At 42.2% G+C, this 24175-nt stretch overlaps 1 protein-coding gene and 1 long non-coding RNA gene across 4 annotated transcripts in view; one reads left to right on the top strand and one right to left on the bottom strand.

The window, feature by feature from the left end:
• Positions 1 to 9906: 9906 nt before the first annotated feature.
• Positions 9907 to 13551, bottom strand: LOC142743089 (uncharacterized). 2 transcript variants are annotated; one of them, XR_012881494.1, is made up of 2 exons: positions 13124 to 13551; positions 9907 to 10332 (listed from the first exon to the last, which is right to left on the bottom strand). It is a non-coding gene; the product is annotated as an uncharacterized LOC142743089 (long non-coding RNA). The 2 variants fall into 2 exon arrangements; XR_012881493.1 differs by having other exon boundaries at positions 13234 to 13551.
• The window catches only part of VEZF1 (vascular endothelial zinc finger 1), a 98563-nt gene continuing 87500 nt past the window's right edge, over positions 13113 to 24175 (top strand). The window contains exon 1 of one of the 2 annotated variants that reach the window (XM_075853481.1): positions 13113 to 13356. In XM_075853481.1, coding sequence (XP_075709596.1) covers positions 13324 to 13356 — 33 coding nt within the window. In that variant the 5' untranslated portion in view covers positions 13113 to 13323. The remainder of the gene's footprint in view (positions 13357 to 24175) is intronic. The other variant, XM_075853482.1, reaches the window with a different exon arrangement.

Raw genomic sequence — 24175 nt, 5'->3', positions numbered from 1 at the left:
GGCATCCATTCACTCACTAGAACCCAAGACTATGAGTCTATATATTCGATTTTGCAGGGAGGAGCTGGGAAGCCTTTCAGATTAATTAATTGTGTCAAACATTTTGTTATTTGTTTGCAAACAAATAACAAAATGTTTGACACAGAGAATAAAAGAATACAGTTTATATTATGGTTCCTGCATATAATATCAAGAGTTTTTTTACTCTAAGCAGAAAACATTATACCCAGAGAACAAGAGGCAGGACAGCCCAGTTTTCTGTTGGTTTAAAAATGTACAAGCTGCTAGCAATTAATTAATCTGAAAGGCTTCCCAGCTCCTCCCTGCAAAATCGAATATATAGACTCATAGTCTTGGGTTCTAGTGAGTGAATGGATGCCATGACTAAGAGCACTTGCCGTGCTTGAAACGCGTAGGCGCTGAAATACCTACCCATTTCTGCCTTGATGCCTACATGCACCTGACATCGAATTTTAAACTTTTTGATACAATAAAATTGGGACCACGTTCCTTTTTAACAACATACCTGCAGCGCTGGATCAACTTTCTTTACACTTCTATTCTTTGCCGTGGACCGTTGCGGAGATCCGAGCGAGGCCAAGGTGTCAGGCGGTGAACTGGTGAGCTGGAGGTTTCCTCCCCCCTTTCTTGTATACTGCGGTCATATCTCTCGTGCTTACCAGTCTATACAACAAGAGTAACTGAATGCAGCGTATATTGTTCAGCTGAACAGCAGGCAATCACAGTTACTATTCAAGGCAGTATTTCTCATGTTATATCGAGTAACCTGAAACAAAGAAAACTAAAGTCATTTGGCTACTATTCAAGTCAATCAAGTGGAAATAGTAATACTAACTATCATGTCACAAAACCAGCAGAGCTCGAGAGCGGAATTAGCAGCCTCGGTCTTCTCAGACAATGGTGATAAATATAATGTGGACATATCACTACAAAACCTATTTAGAGAACTAGAAAAAGTGTCGACGCAAGAGACCAAAATTTGGTGGGATCTCACTACATTACGAAATTACGTCATTAAGGAAATGATCCCACGAGGACTGCGTTTAAAGAAAATACCAACATTTGCATATTCCCCCAATTTTATAGTGGAGTGGAATAATACATTATCGAAGTGCTCTCTGAGTTTGATGAGTCTCATTATTGAACAAGAGGAACACAAACTAGCAGAATTACAGGTGGACATCCAAACACTGAAGGAGGAAATACAAAAATCTTCCACTTTACCAGATTTCAAGAATCTGGAAATGAGAACATCAAAATATTTGGAACAACTAGACAAATCGATAGCCGAGTCCAAAAAAAACAAATTTATGAGAGATATGAACGATTATACCAAAAATGAAGTGTACAATTGGAATCAACGTGAGAGTAACAGGCAAGGAACAAAATCCATTCTCAAAAAATCAAGGAGGTTTAAAAGACGTAACTTCAGTCCCCACAGAGTGAGCTTCAGCTCAACGGAACTGGAAACCTCGGACGAAGCTACAGGAGGATCGGATATGGATTTTCCAACAAGTTCCCTCACACAGAGATTCAACTATAGAGAAACACGAAACATGTCAAAAAACGGGGAAAAAGGGGGGGCAGGAAACACAAATCCAGCCGAAAACATACTACCTCGAAAATTGAGGAACCAGAGGTACTGAATCCCACAAATATGGACGTTATCAACTTGTCCTCGACTATACTAACACAAGCCCAAACGGAGGTATTGAAGCTCGGGCTGAATTTCGTGCCAACCAAGGATTTCGAAATTTTTTCTACATTATTGGATATAAACAAATTCATCAGGAATTTGACAATTAAAAGACATTTCTTACCTCAGACAGATACAAATACACCATCGGCGGTTATGGACATGTCACAAACTGAGAAGAACCAGAATGAATATCGACAATTTATGTTCCAGGAACAGATGACGCTCATCAATTTGGAAGAACTGACAGTAAACATAGAGAGAGAATCAATCTCAAAGTTGAAGGACTTTACGACATCTAACCCAACATTTTATCCCATCAATTCGAGAACTGAGTCCATGGACAAATTTCAGGCCACTATGGAAAGGGAATTACAACATCTACAAGAATCCAGTAGAGAGGGTCAACACAAACACAATTTATCCTCTGCACAGAAAAAAGCCATTAAGACATTACAAGATAACAGGGACTTAGTCATACGTATGTCTGACAAAGGGGGCAGCGTGACAGTCTTAGATAGGGACACATACGACAAACAGATTATGGAATTGCTCATGGATGCAGAAACATACATAAAATTAGATCACAATCCAACCCAAAATTACCAGTTAAAATTAAAAGATCTACTAAACACTGGCTTATATAATGGAGTTATTTCACAAAAAGAATTAGATTACATACTAATCGAGCATCCTACTATACCAATTTTTCATGCACTGCCCAAAACCCACAAGGGCATAGTGCCACCCCCCATGCGCCCAATAGTGTCGGGTATTGGGTCTCTCACAGAGAGACTCTCCGAATGGCTCGATCTTTTATTACAACCCTTGGCGCAGAGGGTTCCAGGCCACCTTAGGGACACAAAAGACGTCCTCCAAATATTTTCCAAAAAAATGTGGACAGATAGTTTCAGCTGGCTTAGTTGTGATGTGATCGCATTATATACGAGTATACCGCACACAATTGCGGTTAAAGCCTTAAACTTTCATATATCAAAATATGGCACATATGATAAGCACCTACAAAATTTCGCTAATAATGCTCTTATTTTCCTTATGTCTCACAACTACTTCAAATTTAATGGTCAATATTATCTTCAGAAACGTGGAGTTTCTATGGGGGCTAAATTTTCACCATCATTAGCCAACCTCGTAATGGCTTGGTGGGAGGAGATCACTATTTTTTCCAATTCCAATCCTTTCAACAAATATATACACTGGTATGGCAGATACATCGATGACCTCCTACTCATATGGGAGGGAGATGTATCTGCCATACAGGATTTCCTCACATATCTCAATACTAATGAATTCAATCTGAGATTCACACACAAAACAGAAAAGGATGGTATTAACTTTCTAGATTTGAAGCTTGTTGCCAAAACAAATGAAGTAATACACTCAGAAATTTACCAAAAACCGATTACAGGTAATACCATATTACACGCTAGTTCAAACCATCCCAAACATACAATTACATCAATACCGGTAGGTGAATTCATAAGAGCAAAAAGAAACTGTAGTACAGCACAAAGTTTTGAAAAAGAACAACAAAATATGAGCCAAAAACTGAGTAAACGGGGGTACAAGAAATGGATGTTGAATAGGGCTAAAGAAATAGTGAAGACCAAAGACAGACAGAATTTACTGTTGGACAAACAGAATGCAACTATAAACAAAATTAACACCAATAAAATAAGCAAAGAAATCCCTACACTAAGCTTGCAATACAGCAATCAATTTTCCACCATTAAAAATATGGTACAGAGATATATTCCACTACTGTATGAAGATAACAAATTGGAAGACATATTAAAACATGGATTTAGAATAGTAGCATGCAGAGGGTCAACTATAGGGAATACATTATCCCCCTCACTATTACCACCCAATATAACTAAAACAACATGGCTAGAGCAGCTGGGCTTTTATAAGTGTGGATCTCACCCATGCAAAATATGTAACTACACTAAAATGGTAAAGAGATTTGATGATTCTAGTGGCCAGCAAAGTTATCCTATAAAGTCATACATTAACTGTAACAGCGACTTTGTAATATATATAATAGAATGTACCAGTTGCAACCTGAAATATGTAGGGAGTACTTCTAGAAAGTTTAAAACGAGAATTTTAGAACATCTTGGTTACATTAGGAACCCGACAATTACCAACATATCCAATGCCGCACGACATTTTATCACTTGCCACGATAGAAACACCACATATTTGAAGACATATGCTATTGAAAGAATCAAAAATACTGTACGTGGAGGAGATCTCAAAAAGCCACTCCTGACTAGAGAGGCCTTTTGGATATTCAATCTTAAAACAAGGTTTCCGCACGGACTCAATCTAAGAAGGGAATTAATGTTTTTATATTAATTTGCTGGGAGTTAATCTAAATTCCCGTTTGGAGAAACAAGGTGCTTATAAGCATCTTCTATAACACACAGAGAGAATAAAATCTGTCAACATCTTACAGGGACTTATATCAAATAATTCTCCCCCCAAACAATAAAAACTTTTCCACTTAAAAATACCGACAGATTCACTTATATAGCTTTGAATCAAATACGATCAGTGCATGATATATATTGCTATGCATGAGCCTATTATCAGCTATTTATTATATAATGAATATATTCCAACTAGGCTACAACAATTTACATCGGTGTACACTATTATATGAAGTAAGATTCAAGTTGAAATACTTTTATTCAATGGGGGATTGTCAATCCGTCCGGTTCTATCTTTATTATAATTGTAGTTCAAAATATTGGTTTCATATTTCTACCAAATGCGTTTAAGTTGTGAGTACATTAATACACAAATTCCGCAAGGATAAGTGACAGTCAAAATAGGGTATATATATGATAATTTACCAAATAATGTTTATACATGAATATTCAGGCACAAACACCAAATGCATGTCAGTGATACAGCAGCTGTGTTTATACTTGTGCATAACATTACCCTTTCCTTCAACCATGAGGACAGAATTAGTAACATCTCTTACCCAAAATGTATCAAAATATATGTATGTATACTATTTTCCACCTCCTTCTAGAGAGAATAATGTTGTTACAATACAACATAAATCTAATTGCTTATTTTACATTCTTAGTTGCAATATTTAAGATTTATTCTTTTTTATTATGTCAGACATGATTAGATTTCAACCGATCATGTGTTGGACCTTGCAAGCCCGATTTTAAATGTCTCTCTTTTGTTCCTTTTGAATGTTTATTTTTTATATATGACTTTCTTATTTCAAAACAAGATGTAACATAGGTTCCAGCCTAGGAGCCATTCACACACAGGCACACAAGCCCAACGGGAGTCAAATAGTACTTATATCCAATGTGGATTATTGAAATCGCGGTTCTAACGCGGTTCTTTGGGAAGCCGCAGCTATCTAGAAGTCTGCTTAATACATCTGAGGGGACCTTTAAACTGAAACTTCACATAGCAAACAAATAACAAAATGTTTGACACAGAGAACAAAAGAATACAGTTTATATTATGGTTCCTGCATATAATATCAAGAGTTTTTTTACTCTAAGCAGAAAACATTATACCCAGAGAACAAGAGGCAGGACAGCCCAGTTTTCTGTTGGTTTAAAAATGTACAAGCTGCTAGCAATTAATTAATCTGAAAGGCTTCCCAGCTCCTCCCTGCAAAATCGAATATATAGACTCATAGTCTTGGGTTCTAGTGAGTGAATGGATGCCATGACTAAGAGCACTTGCCGTGCTTGAAACGCGTAGGCGCTGAAATACCTACCCATTTCTGCCTTGATGCCTACATGCACCTGACATCGAATTTTAAACTTTTTGATACAATAAAATTGGGACCACGTTCCTTTTTAACAACATACCTGCAGCGCTGGATCAACTTTCTTTACACTTCTTCTCCAGAGGAACTGTGGCCAAGTGGAGACGGTCTACTAAGTCCTGCTGAATAAAATTTGTAGCCGCCCCAGAATCCAAATAAGCGGGGATAGAGTGCGATTCTTCACCCGATAAGACAGGCACGGGAATAGATAATTTGGGAGAGAGTTTAGAAGTTGGCGTCAATCCACCTAGGGTTGTCTCTCCAATCAGCCCTAGGTACTAGAGTTTCCCGGCTTCTGCGGACATTGACAAATGACCCTTGTGGCCACAGTACAGACACAATCCTGTAGAGCGTCTACATTGTCGCTCCTGGTCAGACAATCTGAGTCTGTCCACCTGCAGGGGGCTCCTCAGGAGGAACAACTAGAGGAGACAGTAGAGTTCTCTGGAACCTGGGGGCCAATCTATAGGACATTTTCTCCCGTGAACTTCCTGAGCGCGTTCCTGGATCCTCATGTCGATCCGAGTTGTCAACAGAATAATTGCATCCAAGGTAGGTGGCAGGTCACGAGCTGCCAGATCATCCTTAAATTGAGGAGCCAGTCCTTGCCAAAATGTTGCTACCATGGCCTCGTTATTCCAGGCAAGTTCTGCTGCCACGGTACGAAACTGGATGGCGTATTCTTCTATGTCTAATCCCCTTGACGAACAGTCAGAAGAGAGGCAGCTGCAGAAGTCGTCCCGCCTGGTTTTTCAAATACAATACGAATAGTCTCTAGGAACAACTGTAGGTTTGTTGACTCTGGTCCTTCACGTTTCCAGATAGGGATTACCCATGCCAGGGCTTTGCCAGAGAGGAGGGAGACAATAAAAGCGACCTTGGTTACATCAGAGGGGAAGATGAGCATGTAGTTTAAAGTGGAACTAACACCGGTTGATGAAGCATTTACAGGTTTTTGCATCTCCATCGTAGCGAGGAACTAGTGGCAATGAAATTCCAGGCCCAGAACTGGCAGGAGGGATAGCAAGTGGTGAAGTAGCGGAAGCATACACAGGATACACAAAAGGAAGATCCAAACGGGTAATAATAGAATTTACATCCTATAGGAGCTGATCCTGACGTGTCCGAAGGTCACGCATTTCCGCTTGCATCAACTGGACCGCTGTATTGGGTTGACCAGCGGGATCCATGGCCTGAGTAAAACGCCTTGCAGGTATGTGGATCCACTGGGCCACTCTGCCGTAGCGCAGCAGCTGCTGATCAACAGAGTCTGTGAGAGTCAGTAATAAAGTACCTAGAAGGGCAGAAGTGGGTAAATGCTAGACAATCAGCGGGAAGCGGCCTGTGCAGGATGATGACGTGAGGCTAGGACTCCGGACTGGAGTACACTGTGTTCCAAATTATTATACACATTGGATTTAAGTGTCATAAACATGTAATTATTCGTTTTTCAATTACACTCATGGATGGTATTGTGTCTTAGGGCTCTTTGGATCATTGTAATCAATCTCAGACACCTGTGATAATTAGTTTGTCAGGTGTGCCCAATCAAAGGAAAACTACTTAAAGAGGCTCTGTCACCAGATTTTGCAACCCCTATCTGCTATTGCAGCAGATAAGAGCTGCAATGTAGAATACAGTAACGTTTTTATTTTTTTAAAACGAGCATTTTTGGCCAACTTATGACCATTTTTGTATTTATGCAAATGAGGCTTGCAAAAGTCCAAGTGGGCGTGTTTAAAGTAAAAGTTCAACTGGGCGTGTATTATGTGCGTACATCGGGGCGTTTTTACTACTTTTATTAGCTGGGCGTTCTGACGAGAAGTATCATCCACTTCTCTTCAGAACGCCCAGCTTCTGGCAGTGCAGATCTGTGACGTCACTCACTTCCTGCCCCAGGTCCTGCATCGTGTCGGCCACATCGGCACCAGAGGCTACAGTTGATTCTGCAGCAGCATCAGCGTTTGCAGGTAAGTAGCTACATCGACTTACCTGCAAACGCTGATGCTGCTGCAGAATCAACTGTAGCCTCTGGTGCCGATGTGTCCTCGCTCGTCCGACACGATGCAGGACCTGTGAGTGACGTCACAGCGTAATCTCTCGAGAACACGCTGTGTGTCTGCACTGCCAGAAGCTGGGCGTTCTGAAGAGAAGTGGATGATACTTCTCGTCAGAACGCCCAGCTAGTAAAAGTAGTAAAAACGCCCCGATGTACGCACATAATACACGCCCAGTTGGACTTTTACTTTAAACACGCCCACTTGGACTTTTGCAAGCCTCTTTTGCATAAATACAAAAATGGTCATAACTTGGCCAAAAATGCTCGTTTTTAAAAAATAAAAACGTTACTGTAATCTACATTGCAGCGCCTATCTGCTGCAATAGCAGATAGGGGTTGCAAAATCTGGTGACAGAGCCTCTTTAAAGGGAATGTGTTGCTATAAATTATTTTTTTTTTAGTTAAACAGTTAGTGTATAAATGATTAAACATTGTTCTAATTTTTTACATTTTTTCACGAGTCAGGAAATATTATAAATTAGATTCTAATTTATAACATTTCCCAGTGATGGTCACTAGATGGAGCAAATTCCAAAATTGCAGCATTGGCATGTAGTAAATCAACCACATTCCTTTATGCTGCAAAATTTGAGAAGACACACTCGCTCTAGCGTCCTCAAACAATCCCCCCTCCCTTATCCTGGCTAGTGCCAGGAGAAAGGAGGGGATTGAACGTTCAAACCTCCTACACTGTGTGTCGCCATTTTTTGAGCGAACACACAGTGTAGTAGGCTTACATACAGTAGTAATCACACACTAAAACACGTACATACACAGAAATAACTTACCTGCTCCTGCCGCCGCCGCTCCCTCCGCTCCGTCTGCTCCCTCCGCTCCTAGTGCTTGCATTAGAACACATGTCCGGAAGCCGCGACCGGAAGTAGTAATCTTACTGTCCGGCCGCGGCTTCCGGTCCACAAGAAAATGGCGCTCGGCCGAAGACCTTCCATTTGGACTGTGTGGGAGCGGCGCATGCGCCGTTCCCACACAGACGGCGTACAGCATAGTGAATGGAACGGGTCCCGTTTGCATTCACTATGGGGCTGTATGTGCCGTATACCATGTCTGTATGTGTCGTTAATCGACACATACAGAGATGAAAAAAAAAATGGCAGCGCCCATAGACAAGAAAAGGTTCAAAAATAAAAAAAAGTAAAACACAAATACACAAATAAATCAAACATTTTTTAATAAAACACTAAAAGCAAATTGATATAAAAAAAAAAAATTTTGGCGACACCCTTCCTTTAAGAAGGACGTTCCACATTATTAAGCAGGCCACAGGTTTCAGGCAATATGGAAAAGAAAAAGGATCTCTCTGCTGCCGAAAAGTGTGAAATAGTGCAATACCTTGGACAAGGTATGAAAACATTGGATATTTCAAGAAAACGTAAGCGTGATCATCGTACTGTGAATAGATTTGTGGCTGATTCAGAGCACAGAAGGGTTCGTTCAGATAAAGGCATAATGAGGAAGGTTTCTGGGAGAAAAAGTAATAGGATTAGGAGAGCAGCTGCTAAAATGCCATTGCAAAGCAGCAAACAGGTATTTGAAGCCGCTGGTGCCTCTGGAGTCCCGCGAACCTCAAGGTGTAGGATCCTCTCGAGGTTTGCAAGTGTGCATAAAGCTATTATTCGGCCACCCCTAAACAATGCTCACAAGCAGAAACGGTTGCAGTGGGCTCAGAAATACATGAAGACTAATTTTCAAACCGTGTTGTTTACTGATGAGTGCCGTACAACCCTGGATGGTCCAGATGGATGGAGTAGTGGATGGTTGGTGAATGGCCACCATGTTCCAACAAGGCTGCGACGTCAGCAAGGAGGTGGCGGAGTCATGTTTTGGGCTGGAATCATGGGGAGAGAGCTGGTAGGCCCCTTTAGGGTCCCTGACGGTGTGAAAATGACCTCTGCAAAGTACGTAGAGTTTATGACTGACCACTTTCTTCCGTGGTACAAAAAGAAGAACCGTGCCTTCCGTAGCAAAATGATCTTCATGCATGACAATGCACCATCTCATGCTGCAAAGAATACCTCTGTGTCATTGGCTGCTATGGGCATAAAAGGAGAGAAACTCATGGTTCCCCTGACCTCAACCCTATTGAGAACCTTTGGAGCATCCTCAAGCAAAATATCTATGGGTGGGAGGCAGTTCACATCAAAACAGAAGCTCTGGGAGGCTATTCTGACATCCTGCAAAGATATTCAAGCAGAAATACTCACAAATACAATGGATGCAAGAATTGTGAAGGTGATATCAAAGAAGGGGTCTGTTGTGCATAATAATTTTAAACAGTGCATTTTGAGTTTTTTTATTTCTAAAAAAAAAATCTCTTATCATTAGATTTGTTCAATAAAATTAGCATTATACTCCAACGGTTGATGGCTTGAAGATTATACTGACTGTCATTTACATCGACTATTTAGGAAAATCAGCGAAAAATAACATTTGCATAATAATTTGGAATGCGGTGTAGTGAAGTCGTCTCGGACACTGGACACAGATGGTGAAGTTGTCGTGGACACTCAGTATGGCTCGGGTGTCGGACACAGATGGTGAAGTCGACTCGGACACTCGGTATGGTACAAATATCGGATACAGATGGTGAAGTCGTCTCGGACACTCGCTATGGCACGGGCACTGGACACAGATGGTGAAGTCGTCTCGGACACTCGGTTTGGCATGGGTACCGGACACAGATGGTGAAGTCGTCACGGACACCTGGTATGGCACGGACACCGGACACAGATTGTAAACTCGACTCATTCGACTTGTCAATGGAACAAAACACAATTACTGGATATGGGAAACAGGATACAAGATACAGGATACAGCTAAGGAATCATTTTCAGGACAAACATGGGTAGACACAACATTGCTCAGGCAAGGAATGAATGAGCAGAGTCCCTTATATAGTTCCTGGCATGCTGGGGTAGGTTGAGGGAGATTTTCCTGGTGCACGCTCTGGTCCTTTAAGAGTGGGAGCGAACGCACCCTATGAGCATCAGCGGGAGAGGACAGTAATGCGCGCCGGCGTCTCAATGGTCTACGTCTCAATGGTCTGTGGTTGCTGGTGAGTAAGAGATGCCGGCGGTCAGCGACCAGCGGCCATTACATCCAGCAGTACCTGGTGGGAGTGGGTAAAAAACTATTTTTATGTAACCTATAATTATCTTCTGCGTAGGCTCTGTACCTTCAGTATTCCATTTTTTACGGGTTTCTGTTCCTTATGCTAGAGTAGAAATGTCATATTTTCATTTGAAAAGTCATATCTTCGTTCCTCAAGCCTTTCCGAATTTACCCCATCTCCTTACTTTTGATTGACAGCTCCTCGCCTACCCCTGGCACACACGAAATCCCGCGCATCAATGTCCTGTTCTGGTGTGTGCGCACAACGGGACACCATAGCGGCGCATGCACCGTAACTAGATTTGATGCCCGGACAAAGCAGGGAAGGGTATTGGACCATGCATTATGGGCGTATATGCGCTATCTGAAGACGAGATTTTGGCATTCAAGGCGGGCCAGTTTTTGGCGCTGGGCAGGCATAAGAAGAGGAACGAACAAGACTGGCGTGTTATTACCCTAAAAGGCGCAAAATGTTTGCAGACCATTATTTACAGTCGGAGGAGTTTAGGAGAGGGGATAACAGCAATGAACTTTTGACAGCAGCGACCAGTGAGGGGTGAGTAGAGTTCAATAGGTGAAATGCTGGTGACAGGTTCCCTTTAAGAAAATTTCTGGAGATAGACCCAGATATGCCTAAAGCAATGGAGAATGAAAAACAGATTTCTTTCTCCATTAAAAATACAGGGGATAACTTATTAACAATTTTACAACACTTTTGTAGCGTTAACGTCGCAATTGTTGGCACACGTTATATTTGCAACTTTCTAGATCTTTTGACAATTTTCAAAAATTGCTAGAAATGAGGCGGGAGTTAGTCAGGAGGGGGTGGGGCCGCCAAGATCAACTATAATTTACACAAGAAACCGATGTATACGATAGGAGAAATTACGCACAAACAGCCAAAGATGCGGCATATTTAATATGCAATGTGTCTCCTAAAAAATTGGGCGTTTTTTTTCTTCTAGCGTCAGGATTAATACTGGCGTATGAATCGCCCATCTAAGTAAATCTTCCCCACTGTATATTTCTAAAATGCTAGTGAATGGAGACAGGTCTGACCATTCAACAGTGTCCCCTGTATATAACGCGTTCAACAGCGCCTCATCACTTTGATAAACAAGAACATTATTTTATTACAAGCGTCGTCGGTTAACGGCTACGGAGCCATTTTTTGATGGTTAGGTTATGTTCACACACTGTGTTTTCAGGTGTATTTCGGGGTGTAAATAAACGCCCTCTAAAAAGGATCATGTCACTTCTTGAGCCATTGTCAGAGCTTTTTTTTCGTTGTGTCAATGGAAAAACAGCTCCGAAAACATCTAGAAAAAATGCCTGAAAATCAGAGGCTGTTTTCCCTTGAAAACAGCTGTCATTTTCAGCCGTTTTTGATTTTGCGTGTGAACATAGCCCTAAGGGTATGTTCACACGGCCTATTTACGGACGTAATTCGGGCGTTTTGGCCCCGAATTACGTCTGAAAATAGCGCCTCAATAGCGCTGACAAACATCTGCCCATTGAAAGCAATGGGCAGACGTTTGTTTGTTCACACGAGGCGTATATTTACGCGCCGCTGTCAAATGACGGCGCGTAACTAGACGCCCGCGTCAAAGAAGTGACCTGTCACTTCTTTGGCCGTAATTGGAGCCGCTATTCATTGACTCCAATGAATAGCAGCGCTAATTACGGCCGTAATTGACGCGGCGTTCAAGCGCCTGCACATGCCGGTACGGCTGAAATTACGGGGATGTTTTCAGGCTGAAACATCCCCGTAATTTCAGCCGTTACGGACCCCCGCCGTGTGAACATACCCTAAGCTGTAGGAAACGGTTTTCGCAGCGCACGGGACTAGGCGGAAACAAACAGCTTTTCTTCCACACAATCAGGGAGTCTATCTCGCATCCTTCTCACTTTCTCTTCCGCCCATTAACATAACCCGCAGGGCATGACATGTCGGGCGGGTGGAGAAGTAGGCGGGGAACATATTAAGGACAATAGGCGTCTAGAAAATGGCAGCCTATTACTAACGCGGGAGAGTCAAGGAGCAGACGTGGGGCTTTTGTCTCGAAAGCTGCAGCTGTGCGTGAGGTAATTCTGTTCCCTCCTCAGCACAGACTTGCTGAGACCAGTAGCCCGTTACCGCAAGCGCCAAAGAGGACTGAGGTCCCCAGCACAATAAGCACAGCTCATTAGGGAGGTTTATTTACGTATTATTAGTAGCTCCTCGTCTGCCATTTGTATTGTACACAATATACACGAAGGGGGGAAGGGCAGACTTAGTTTCCACCCACAAATCTCCCTTCGCCAATGACCGAGGGCGCAGAAGCCGCACTATCCCGCTCCCCATACTCCCTCCTCCTTCCGAATGGTCTCTCCCAGAGGTTACCGGAAGTTGTGCGGCGCTGCCATGTTTTCAGCTGCTTTGTTGTAGGTTTTATGTAGGATCCTGCGCTGGGGGGGGGTTTTTTTTTTTAAATTTTCCTCCCCCCTTCTTACTTTTTTTTTTTTTTTTTTCCTCCTCCCTTGTGCTCCAGCAGGCGCTTTCCTCCTCCTCCTCCCTCCTCTCCCTTCCTACCCGGGATCGCCATGGAGGCCAACTGGACGGCTTTCTTGTTCCAGGTAAGCGCTAAAACGGGTTATAATGTAACTATCTCTGCCCGTGATACGCACTGCAAGGGCAGCGGTGACCTCCTCCTCCCTCGGAGCAGAGCAGCCGCCTCCCTCCTCTCCCCTCCCCGGGAAGCGGGGACACCCGGGAGCAAACATCCCCCCCTCCTTCACCACCACCTCCTCCTCCTTCCACATCCTCCTCTTTTCCCGGCCGCGCAGCGACACCAGAGCCGCACACATAGAGCAGGAGCCTGGCTCCGTGAACAGTAATACACAGAGGCAGATCGCTACAGCGGCCTGCACTCAGCGGCAGGTTTTGGAGTGCCATTTGAGCTGGGTAACGGGACGTCGTGAAGAAGCGGCAGACAAAGAAAGCGCTCAGTGCTGCGGGAGGGAGATCGATCGAACGTGTCCGCAGCTTCATAATCCTATTGTTATACAAAGGGCATCGTGCGTCATATTCGTAAAGTCCAGCGATGACGAGGGGGCAGTGTTGGGTTCCGTTACCCTTTGTAATCCGAGCCCGGCCATTATATTGAGCGCTCTCTGTCACTTTGGTAAAACCTTTTACTTTACAACGTCTATGACCGTCTCTAATAATGTCGCTGTATGGCACCAGTTCACTTCTATGACATTTGTGTGTGGTTAGAACTTTTATTTGTCCATGGTATTGCGCTGTGTCATTACTGAGACCCCGGGCTGTCTCCGCCCCTCCCCCTCTCCACACCGCTCTACCCAGTGCAGATTATGGCGGGCTGTTATTTTCTGCTTAATTTTTCTCTCGCTCTGGCCGATTTCATTAGCTGGGGGAGGCCGGTTTTCTCGCGCGTAAATCTGTGCAGCAGCTTGAGGTGTTATCTCTCGCTGTATATTACGGGCTCCAGACACTTGTCATGGTTCTGTCTACCTCAGGACTTCTCTGGTATATTTGGGGCTCCGAGTACACGAGACAACATGTAGACTTTATAAGAAAGTGTGTATTATTGGAAGCGGTACTCGTCTACAATGAGGAGCTCATTGGTCTAACAAAATGGCCACACGTTGGTGGTGCTGAGAAGTATTTTGTACACACAAGTAAATAAAGGTCGTTTTTTCCAAATTCCTGTATGTGTGGGGCTAGGAGAATTTGCAATTGTAGAAAAAATATCTTACCCTGGCAGTTTGTTTTTGTTTTCTACAAAGTTTGTTTGTTAACCCCTTAGTGACCAGCCCATTTTAGGCCCTAATGACAAAGCTATTTTATTCGTTTTTCTGTAGTCGCATTCAAAGAGCTATAACGTTTTTATTTTTTCGTCTACATAGCTGTATGAGGACTTGTTTTTTGCGGGATTAGTTGTGCTTTTTAATGGCACCATTTTTGGGTACATATAATTTTTATATTAACTTTTATTAACCTTTTTGGGGGGGATTATAAAAAAAAACTGAAATTCCGCCATTGTTCTATGCGTTTTTAAATTGACGCCGTTCACTATGTGACGTAAATAACATGTTACCTTTATTCTATGGGTCGGTACGATTACGGCGATACCACATATGTAGAGGTTTTTTTATGTTTTACGACTTTTGCAGAATAAAAACACTTTTGAACTAAAATTATTTGCTTTTGCATCGTCGCTTTCCAAGAGCCGTAATTTTTTTATTTTTCCATCGATGTAGTGATTTTTTGGGCTTGTTTTCTGCGGGACAAGACGTAGTTTTGAATGGTACTCTTTTGGGGTGCATGGGACTTATTGATTCATTTTTATTATGACTTTTTTGGGGGGCAATGGAAAAAAATTGCAATTTCGCCACGGTTTTTTGCGTTTTTTTTTTACGGTGTTCACTTTGCGGTTTAAATTACATATTAACTTTATTAATGGAGTCATTACGGTCGCGGCGATACCACATATGTGTACTTTTTTTTTTTTTTTACACTTTTACTAAATAAAACCAATTTTTATGGAAAAAAATGGTTTTATTTATTTTTTTACTGTACTTTTTATTAATAATCTTTATTTCACTTTGATGACTTATTTTATTAGTCCCAATAGGGGACTTTACTGTGCGATATTCCGATCGCTGCTATAATGCTTTGGTATACTTCGTATACCAGAGCATTATTGCCTGTCAGTGTAAATCTGACAGGCAATCTGTTAGGACGTGCCTCCGGCGCGTCCTAACAGGAATATGTCCAGGGCAGACCTGGGGGCTTTTATCAAGCCCCCGGCTGCCATGACACCCCATCGGAGACCCGCGATTTCATTCGCGAGCCGCCGATGGGTGACAGAGGGAGCTTACTCCCTCTGTAAACAAAGCTAAATGCCGCGGTCGCTATTGACTGCGGCATTTTTAACGGGTTAAACGGCCGCGATCGAAGTAAACTTCGATCGCGGGCGTTGGAGCAGGAGCTCAGCTGTCATCAGACAGCAGAGCTCCGGCTCCTGCCTGCACGGGAGACCCGTGCAGGACTTAGACTAGGCTGACGTGAAAAGGCGTCAGCCTAGCCTAAAGCCCATTAGTGACCGACGTAAAAAGGCGTATTAGTGGTCACTAAGGGGTTAAACTTCTGCATCTTATGTATGAAAAGAAAAAAACCTCTAGGAACGATATCGGTCACTCTTGCGTTACTACATTTTCTTTCAGATTTCTCTTGCTCTTTGATATTCGGAGTAGCATAGTTTGCTTTAATCTATTCAGTAAAAAAAAAGCAACTTCGCTTTTATAGATATCTCTTTGTTTGTTTTTTGTCACGCTCGGTCCTGTCACGAAAAGGCGCTAATGGCAGAAAATGGGCTAAATCTGCTTTTTCATCCATTCACCTAGTAGTTGACATGCGGAAGACGTTTCTGCGACTGTTCCAGTTATCTGAATGGGGCTTGCAAAAATATCTTTGTTACTTATATAGCAACAACTTTGATTATCTAATTTCCCTATCTGACATACACACGCTAGGGATAATTTCATAGTATTCCAGTTAAAGGGGTTGTTCAGGTTGCAAGCTGTTTTCATACTGATGACCTATGTACAGGGAAAGCTATGCAGTGGTCGGTCCCGGATGCAGAAGGCTCCTACCGCTGTATAACGGCTGTGTTCGCTTACAGCGGTTGGAGCCTTTTGCTTCCGGCAGCCGAAACAGTTGATCTATGCGGGATACGGGTGTCTGACTCCCACCGATCATATACTGATGATCTATGCCATGGATAAGTAATCGGTATAAAAGATAACTCCTTTAACCTATCACTATGTTTTTGGAATGTGTGAGAACCCAAATTTGATGAGAATGGGGAGAATATGCAAATGTTGGATTTGAACCCAGGACCCCTATTCTGCAAAGCAACAGCGCTAACCACTGAGCCACTGCACATTCTACGGCAACACTGGATTTTTCAGTGGCCAAAATTTCTTCAACATATCTTCCACCTGTGAACCTACTCTAAGGGTGCTATTACACCGCCAGACGTGGGCCGTGTGAACGAGCACCGATCAATGAGACAGCTTGTTGAGTGACGCTCGTTTGCTCCTTTCACCAAGCGCTATGTATGGGGACGAGCGCTCGTTACTACAATCGCTCGTCCCCATACATTTCTATCCTGTCGGCAGCTCGTCTCCCTGTTTACACAGGGAGATGTGCTGGCGATAACGTTAATATTCTTGGCTGCATAAATGATACGATCAGCCGATGAACGAGCGTTTGCCCGTTCATCGGCTGATCGTTGCCCGTGTAAAAGGGCGTTAATGGTCGGCTATGCTGAAGAAGCAGAACGCGATCAGTGTTCATTTGCCTCTCACCGCTATGCTGCTAAAGCCTGAAGAGATGCGAAATGTTAACCGTTTTATTAGCCTAGACCACCAGGGATGCTGAAATGATTCCATTCACAGCACTAGACCACATGAGATGTTACATTAACCCTTTCTATACACTATACCACCAAGGTGGTTACTATTAATCCCTTAATTAGATGATAGTTTTATAAAATAAGATAACTTTTTATTAATCCCCCGAAATAGAAATGCCATTTATCACAACAGCTCCCAGGTTCGCACAGACAAAATCAGAATAAAGGGGATATTACACTGGCCGATTATCATGCAGACGAGCGCATGTAAACTTGTTCACAATCCTAAATAAACAAAACAATAACACATCCACAGAATACATATTATTTACAAATTATCCACTTAAATAGATAATACCAATAATAACAAGAATTCTAACGCAATCACCACTAAAAACGTATATTCTCATAAAAATTCAATGATAGGCCACTTGCTATCGGCACAAACTATTTCATAAACCTATCTATTGCATCTCAGTTAAACGATTACTAGAAATGCTCCTCTCTTTTTTTATAATGAGGTCATGTGGTGGGTGTGATGTGTTCCATAGAATCGCCATACACTTTTCAAGAACTCTTTTATCCCTAAACTATCCAGCTGACATCCCACCACAGATCTTGCTTTCCTAATCAGCTTGTTGAGTTTATTGACATCCGCACTTCTGACACTACTTCGCCAGCATATTACCGCAAAAAAAGAGCCCTTGCTATGATCGCTGTGACCCCCACCAATTGTGAGAATGGGGGTCCCAAAACCCCAGGTTCTCCACACTGCATTCCCCAAGGTAATGAGGAGCTTGAATGGAGCGGCAGCCGAGCATGCGTCCGCTGCCCCATTCGATGTCTGAGACCGACTGAAACAGCCGAGCGCTGTACTCTGCTGTTTCTGTAATTCCTATAAACTTTAAATGAAGCAGCAGCGACCATGCTCAGCCACTGCTACTTTTAATGTCGGGGGATTCAGGACCCCTGTTCTCACTAGCGTTCAGGAAATTATCAACTATACTGCGTATAGGTGATAAAGGGGTTTTCCTAAAATCAGAAATTAACAGCTGCTGCAGGGAAAATGTCTGACCAGAAAAGGCTTCCCCCAGCAAAATAAGCTTATGAGTCTATGATTGGGCAAATTTGTAAACAGGGCAGCGATTAGCCGTAGAACAAGCAAATTCTCGTTCAGCGGCTGATCACATCTTTTATGTGGCCAAAAAAATTATCACTAGTTGGCAGCACATCTCCCATGAGGACGAATGATCGTTCCGTCTCCTACATTGCGATTGTTGCTCTATGTAAATGGAGCTAACAATTGCTGATTGACGTGCTGTACTGTCAATCTGTCCAAGTGAAAGCGCACTAAGGCTCTATTCTCATTTGTTTTTCCATTACGTCAGATGCTGCGTTATTCTTTCCAGTGAAAAATAAATCAAATGGATCCATCATAAGTCAGTGGGAATTTTTGGGATCAGTTGCAAAACGTACTGTTTATATCCCTCATTACTCCTGTGAAAACAACCCTGACATAAGCTTTAACCCTGTTCATTGTCCCATTATATTTCAATGTTCTCCGCTCCCATTAATTAATTATCCATAACTTTCTTATTTTTTGCTGTACGGTCACGTTTCCGTTAAAGGGGTATTCCAGTCCTAAGAAATTGATCGGTGGGGGTTCAACTACTGGCACCCCCGCCAATCTGCTCTTTTGAAGGGGACGCAGCACCTGTAGGCTCTAATTGGACAGCGTCACAGTGATGCACAAGGCAACGCCTACTGAGGAGAGATGAGGTCTCCTCCTCTCTGCACCTTAACTAAAAATTAGCATATTATGTACCAAGCGGAGCAGGGGCCGTACCAGGAAAACGGGAGATCCCAAAAAAATAAAATTACAGCGCTGGAATAGAGGACACAAGGAATAATGTAATATGTGGCTTTTTTTAAAAAAAAAACCAAACAAACATGGGTCCTTTTTAAGCCTTTCGTTAGTTTTGGCCATAAAATATTTTTTGCGGGGAAAAAAATGCGCTGCCAGATTAATTTTATTACATTTATGATCATTTTAATTCTGCATAAGGCCCACGTGTTGGGTTGAGTGCAAGTATCAAGTGTTGAATGTAATAACCGTTTATATAGCTGGCAAATATTCCACAATGCTTCTGTTCAGGAAAATGTTTCAGCTTTTTTCTTAAAAAAAAAAAAAAAATTTCCCCAAACACCCTTCCAAGCTGCGTCCGAATTAGAATTTTCGCTAATGGACCGTGGGCCGAGGTTTTTCTGCCTCTTACTGATTACAATGGGAGGTCAGAAGCAGAAACCGTGGCAATAAAGGACATGTTGCTTCTTTTTTTTTTTTTTTCCAGCAAGCGGCTAAAAGCCGCCCAGGAGAAAAAAGTGCCTCTGAAATAAATGGGAGTAAATCTCAACCTTTTTTTGGCGCTGTTTCCATGTTGAAATCTGAGCCAAAAAACTCTGAACCTGAAATTTACCTATAGAAATTAGATATTTGAAGTTGCTGTATGTAGTCACAAATTTTACATATTACTATATACTTAATATGAATAAATATTATCTACTCATTTAGGGTATGTCCACACAGGGCGGATATGCTGCGTAAAAGTACACAGCGTATCCGCCATGGTAGCCACAGGAAATTCCGTCCAAAAAAACACACCAAATTCCTTCAGGAATAAAAATAAATAAATGTATGTATATATAGAAAGCAGCACAGCTACAGAAGTTGGGTGCAACGCAGTCCTCCCAGACTCTGGCTATGGGTCAGACAGATTCAAATAGCAATAAAATAGAGGCAGCACTCCAGTCATGTGAGAAAAATTGTGTGTTTTAATCCACCCCAGCAGCAACGTTTCAATCTGTCTCGATGGGATCTTTGTCAAGCATTAATGGAGTGCTGACTATTTTTTGATATATATATTCCTGCAGCTCTCCAGCATAGCAAAAAAAAAATGTGGTTTATTCAATCAACGTATAGCATCTATACGTTGATTGAACAAACCAAATATTATATATATATAATTTTTTTTTTTTATTTTTTTTGCTATACTGGAGTGCTGCAGAATTTCTTATATATGCAACAGTCTTTGGATCGGGATTGCCTGCCATGCACCTCATACCGTAGTGGGAGTTGTTCCAGAGTGCTGCTACTACAACAGTCATGGTTTATATGGTGCGCATCAAATACAAGCAATCAAGCTCATTAGAATAATTATAAAAAATACAAACCGCATTTAGTTACGTGTAAAACAAAAGTTAAGGTATCAAAAGATAAAACATTGATACAGAAAGTGACATATTAAAAACAGCTAAAATCGTCTACATAAAAGAACGACATAATATAGAAATAATTGTGATTTAATCAGATATTCAAAAAGATGTGTACCAAATTAACCCCTTCCCTCCGCAGCCATTTTTCGGATTTTCACTCTTGTTTTTTCCTCCCCACCTTCCAAAAGCCATAACTCTTTTATTTTTCCATCTATATTGCCGTATGAGGGCTTGTTTTTTGCAGGACGAGTTGTAGATTTTCACAGCACCATTTTTTTGTACCATATAATGTAGTGGGAAACGAGAAAAAAAATATATGTGGGGTGGAATAGGAAAAAAAACAGCGGCGACTCAACCTTTTGGGTGGTTTTGTTTTTACAATAAAAACGGCATGTTAACTTTATTCTGCGGTTCAATAGGATTACAGCGATACCAAATTTATATAGTTTTCTTTGTTTTGCTACTTTTACAAGGAAAAAACTGATTGTTAAAAATAAAATTTGAGTTTTGTCGCCACATTCTGAGAGCCATAAAGTTTTTATTTTTCTGTCTATTTAGCAGAGTGAGGGCTTATGTTTTGCGGGGCGAGCTGCAGTTTATATTGGTACCATTTTGAGGTACGTGAGACTTTTTGATAATTTTTTATGGGAGAAGGGACCAAAAACCAGCAATTCTGATGGTTTGTTAATTTTTTACGGCGTTCACCGTGCGGACTAAATACTGATATATTGTGATAGTTCAGACTTCTACGGTCGCGTCTACCAGTTATGTTAGCTTTTTATTTTTTTTTACATTGTGCTTGAGGGAAAATGGGAAAGGGGTTTCATTTTTTTTATTTTTTTATTTTTTAAATAACGTTATTTTACTGTTTTTTACTTTTTTTTTTTTTTTTTACTTGTCCCCCTAGGGGACTTTAACCAGTGATCGTTAGATCGCTTGCACGATATACTGCAATACTAATGTATTGCAGTATATCGCGATTCTGACAGTCTCCTATGAACCCCTGCCGGAGGCAGGGCTCAAAGATGGCTGACCTGGGGGACTTCGTCAGGCAGCCATGCCAACCAACAGCTCCCCCCGATCTCGCCGTGTGTGGGCCATTGGGACGTTACAGGGGGTCGCCCTCCTGTTTTTAGTAATTTAAATGCCGCGATCGCAATTAAAAGCTGCATTTAACCTGTTAAACAAGCGGGATCGCGCTCGAACGGGATCCTGCTCGTTACCCGGAAGTGTCGGCTGTAACACACAGCCTACACACTCGCTCTATGGAGCGGTCTCAGCCCGTGAGCCCGCTCCATATTCCCCTACCCGGCGTACGCCGTGTATATATACGGGGATGTCGGGAAGGGGTTAAGGCTGTCAGACCACTCGCCAATCAGAAGACTGAGGCCCCATGCACATGACCGTAAAAAACCTCAGTTTCTGCGGCCCGCAAAAACGGACCCATTCACTTCCATTGAACATTACTTTCCGTATCGCTACGGATGAGTGTCCGTTCCGCAGAACTGTGCCGGGAATCATGGAGCATGTCCGTTCATGGTCCGCAATTGCGGCAAGGACTCTTCCATAGAAGTCTATGGTCGAAGCCAAAATTGCGGATGGCTACGGAGGTGCGTCCGCAAATACAGATAGCTATCCGCAAATACAGAAGTCTTGCTAAGGCCCCATGCACACGACAGCAAAAAACCTCCGTTTTTGCGGACCGCAATTGCGGTCCGCAAAAACTGAGCCATTCATTTTCATTGAACACTGACACCTTTCCGTAGCACTACGGAAGGGTGTCAGTGCCGTGGAAATGTTCCGGGAATTATGGAACATGTCCGTTCTTTCGCATTTTGCGGGTCGTGCTCCCATACTTTGTATGGGAGCACGGCCCGAAAATGCGGCTGTCAGTCAGCGGCCGGCCGTGCCCGCAATCGCGGGCCGTGATTGCAGGCACGGTCGTGTGCATGGGGCCTCAGTGACACAAGGGGGATTTCCCATCAACCAGGCCTCCTTTTTTTTTTTTTTTTTTTTTTGCGGATCCGTATATACGGATGCACTACGGACCGTATTTGCGGATACCATTCAGCAGAAATGGGTACGTTGCTGATGATTATAAAGCAATACGGAACCGTATTTACAGTCAGTACTTGCGGATACGGTCGTGTGCATGGGGCCTGATGGAAATAAAGTTGTAAATGGTATGTAAAGTGCTCGTGCGTGTTTGATTCACGTCCCCCCTATCCGGCATTAATTGTCGGCAAGTGCGCATGCGTCAAAATGACAGCACCCGGAAGTGACGTATGTAGTAGGTTGCCAAGTTACCGGTAATCAACAAACTCCTGTAGCCATTGCGCACGCATTAGACTAGCGGAACCGGAAAGAGGCTCCAGAGGCCGTTGCCAAGTGACAGGTAACAATCAATGCTATTAGAAATAGTTTATCAAACAAAATTTCACAAATACATGTAGACACAAAATACATCAAACCACGGAATAACAGAATTTAAAAATATTCAGGACATATATATGTCCGAAGATGTCCCGGATCAGTATCAAGAAAAGGTAAAAAAACCTATATATACAAATGTATATGTATGAGAGGAAGCCGCAACAAAAACGCAATGTGCAGCAGATAGATCCATTCTTAAAACAATTAAAAATTCTATATACTAGATGCCAGTTATAGAGTATATTGAACTGCGGAAGTGGTCTGACAGCCTTAATTTGGTACACATCTTTTTGAATATCTGATTAAATCACAATGATGTCTATATTATGTCGTTCTGTTATGTAGACGATTTTAGCTGTAGACGATATGTCGTTCTGTTATGTAGACTATATGTCACTTTCTGTATCAATGTTTTATCTTTTGATACCTTAACTTTTGTTTTACACGTAACTAAATGCTGTTTGTATTTTTTATAATTATTCTAATGAGCTTGATTGCTTGTATTTGATGCGCACCATATAAACATGACTGTTGTACACACCATTATGCTTGAAAAAAGTCCTAATATTGGACTGAAACTTTGCACCGCTATATGTTGGCTTGACTAAATCAGTTTTTTCATCGACCCTGTTGGAGTGCTGCAAGATTTATTTCGCTTGAATATTGATAGTCCTTGGATCTGGACTACTTGCTGGCACCCGTTCACATATGTAAGCTTTCTCTTTATACACACACGCACACGTACGTGTGTGTGTGTGTGTGTGTATATATAATTTTACCCTTTCGTACTCCTGGGATGAGGCTGTAGTCCATGTGACCGCTGCTGCGGTCACATGGCATGGAACGTCATCCCAGACGGCCGGGCTGCACTCGGAATAGAAGATTGCGTCGCTAGTACTATGTCGGGGCAAGTATAACCTTCTTTTTTTTTTTTTTTTCATTTTTTTTTTTATTAATTTCAAACAAAAATTAGCACTTTTCTTCCCTCCCTCGCAATTTTTGTTGTGGAATTGTGGCGTTTCCGCCACTAAAGTCGCAACACATAGCTCTTTGTTGCGGGTTTTGCCCGCAATAGAAGAGCAGCGATTCCACAGCATATTGCTGTGGCTTAAAAAAACGCAGTGCGTGTCAATTTGTGAATGGTTTGTTTTTTCGGTGGATTTTTTACGCTGTGTATAGATGAGATGTTTAAATCTCATCCACTACTGCTACTGTATTACGCTGTGGATTTTCTGCAATATTTTCTGCGTAGCGGAAAATCCGCAGTGTTTATGCCTAGTGTGTTCCTGCCTTTAAAATGTAACCAT

This window comes from Rhinoderma darwinii, chromosome 2 (assembly GCF_050947455.1).
Source record: "Rhinoderma darwinii isolate aRhiDar2 chromosome 2, aRhiDar2.hap1, whole genome shotgun sequence".
NCBI lineage: Eukaryota > Metazoa > Chordata > Amphibia > Anura > Rhinodermatidae > Rhinoderma > Rhinoderma darwinii.
Note: the sequence above shows the minus strand (reverse complement) of the source record. Positions and strands in the feature narration are given on the sequence as shown.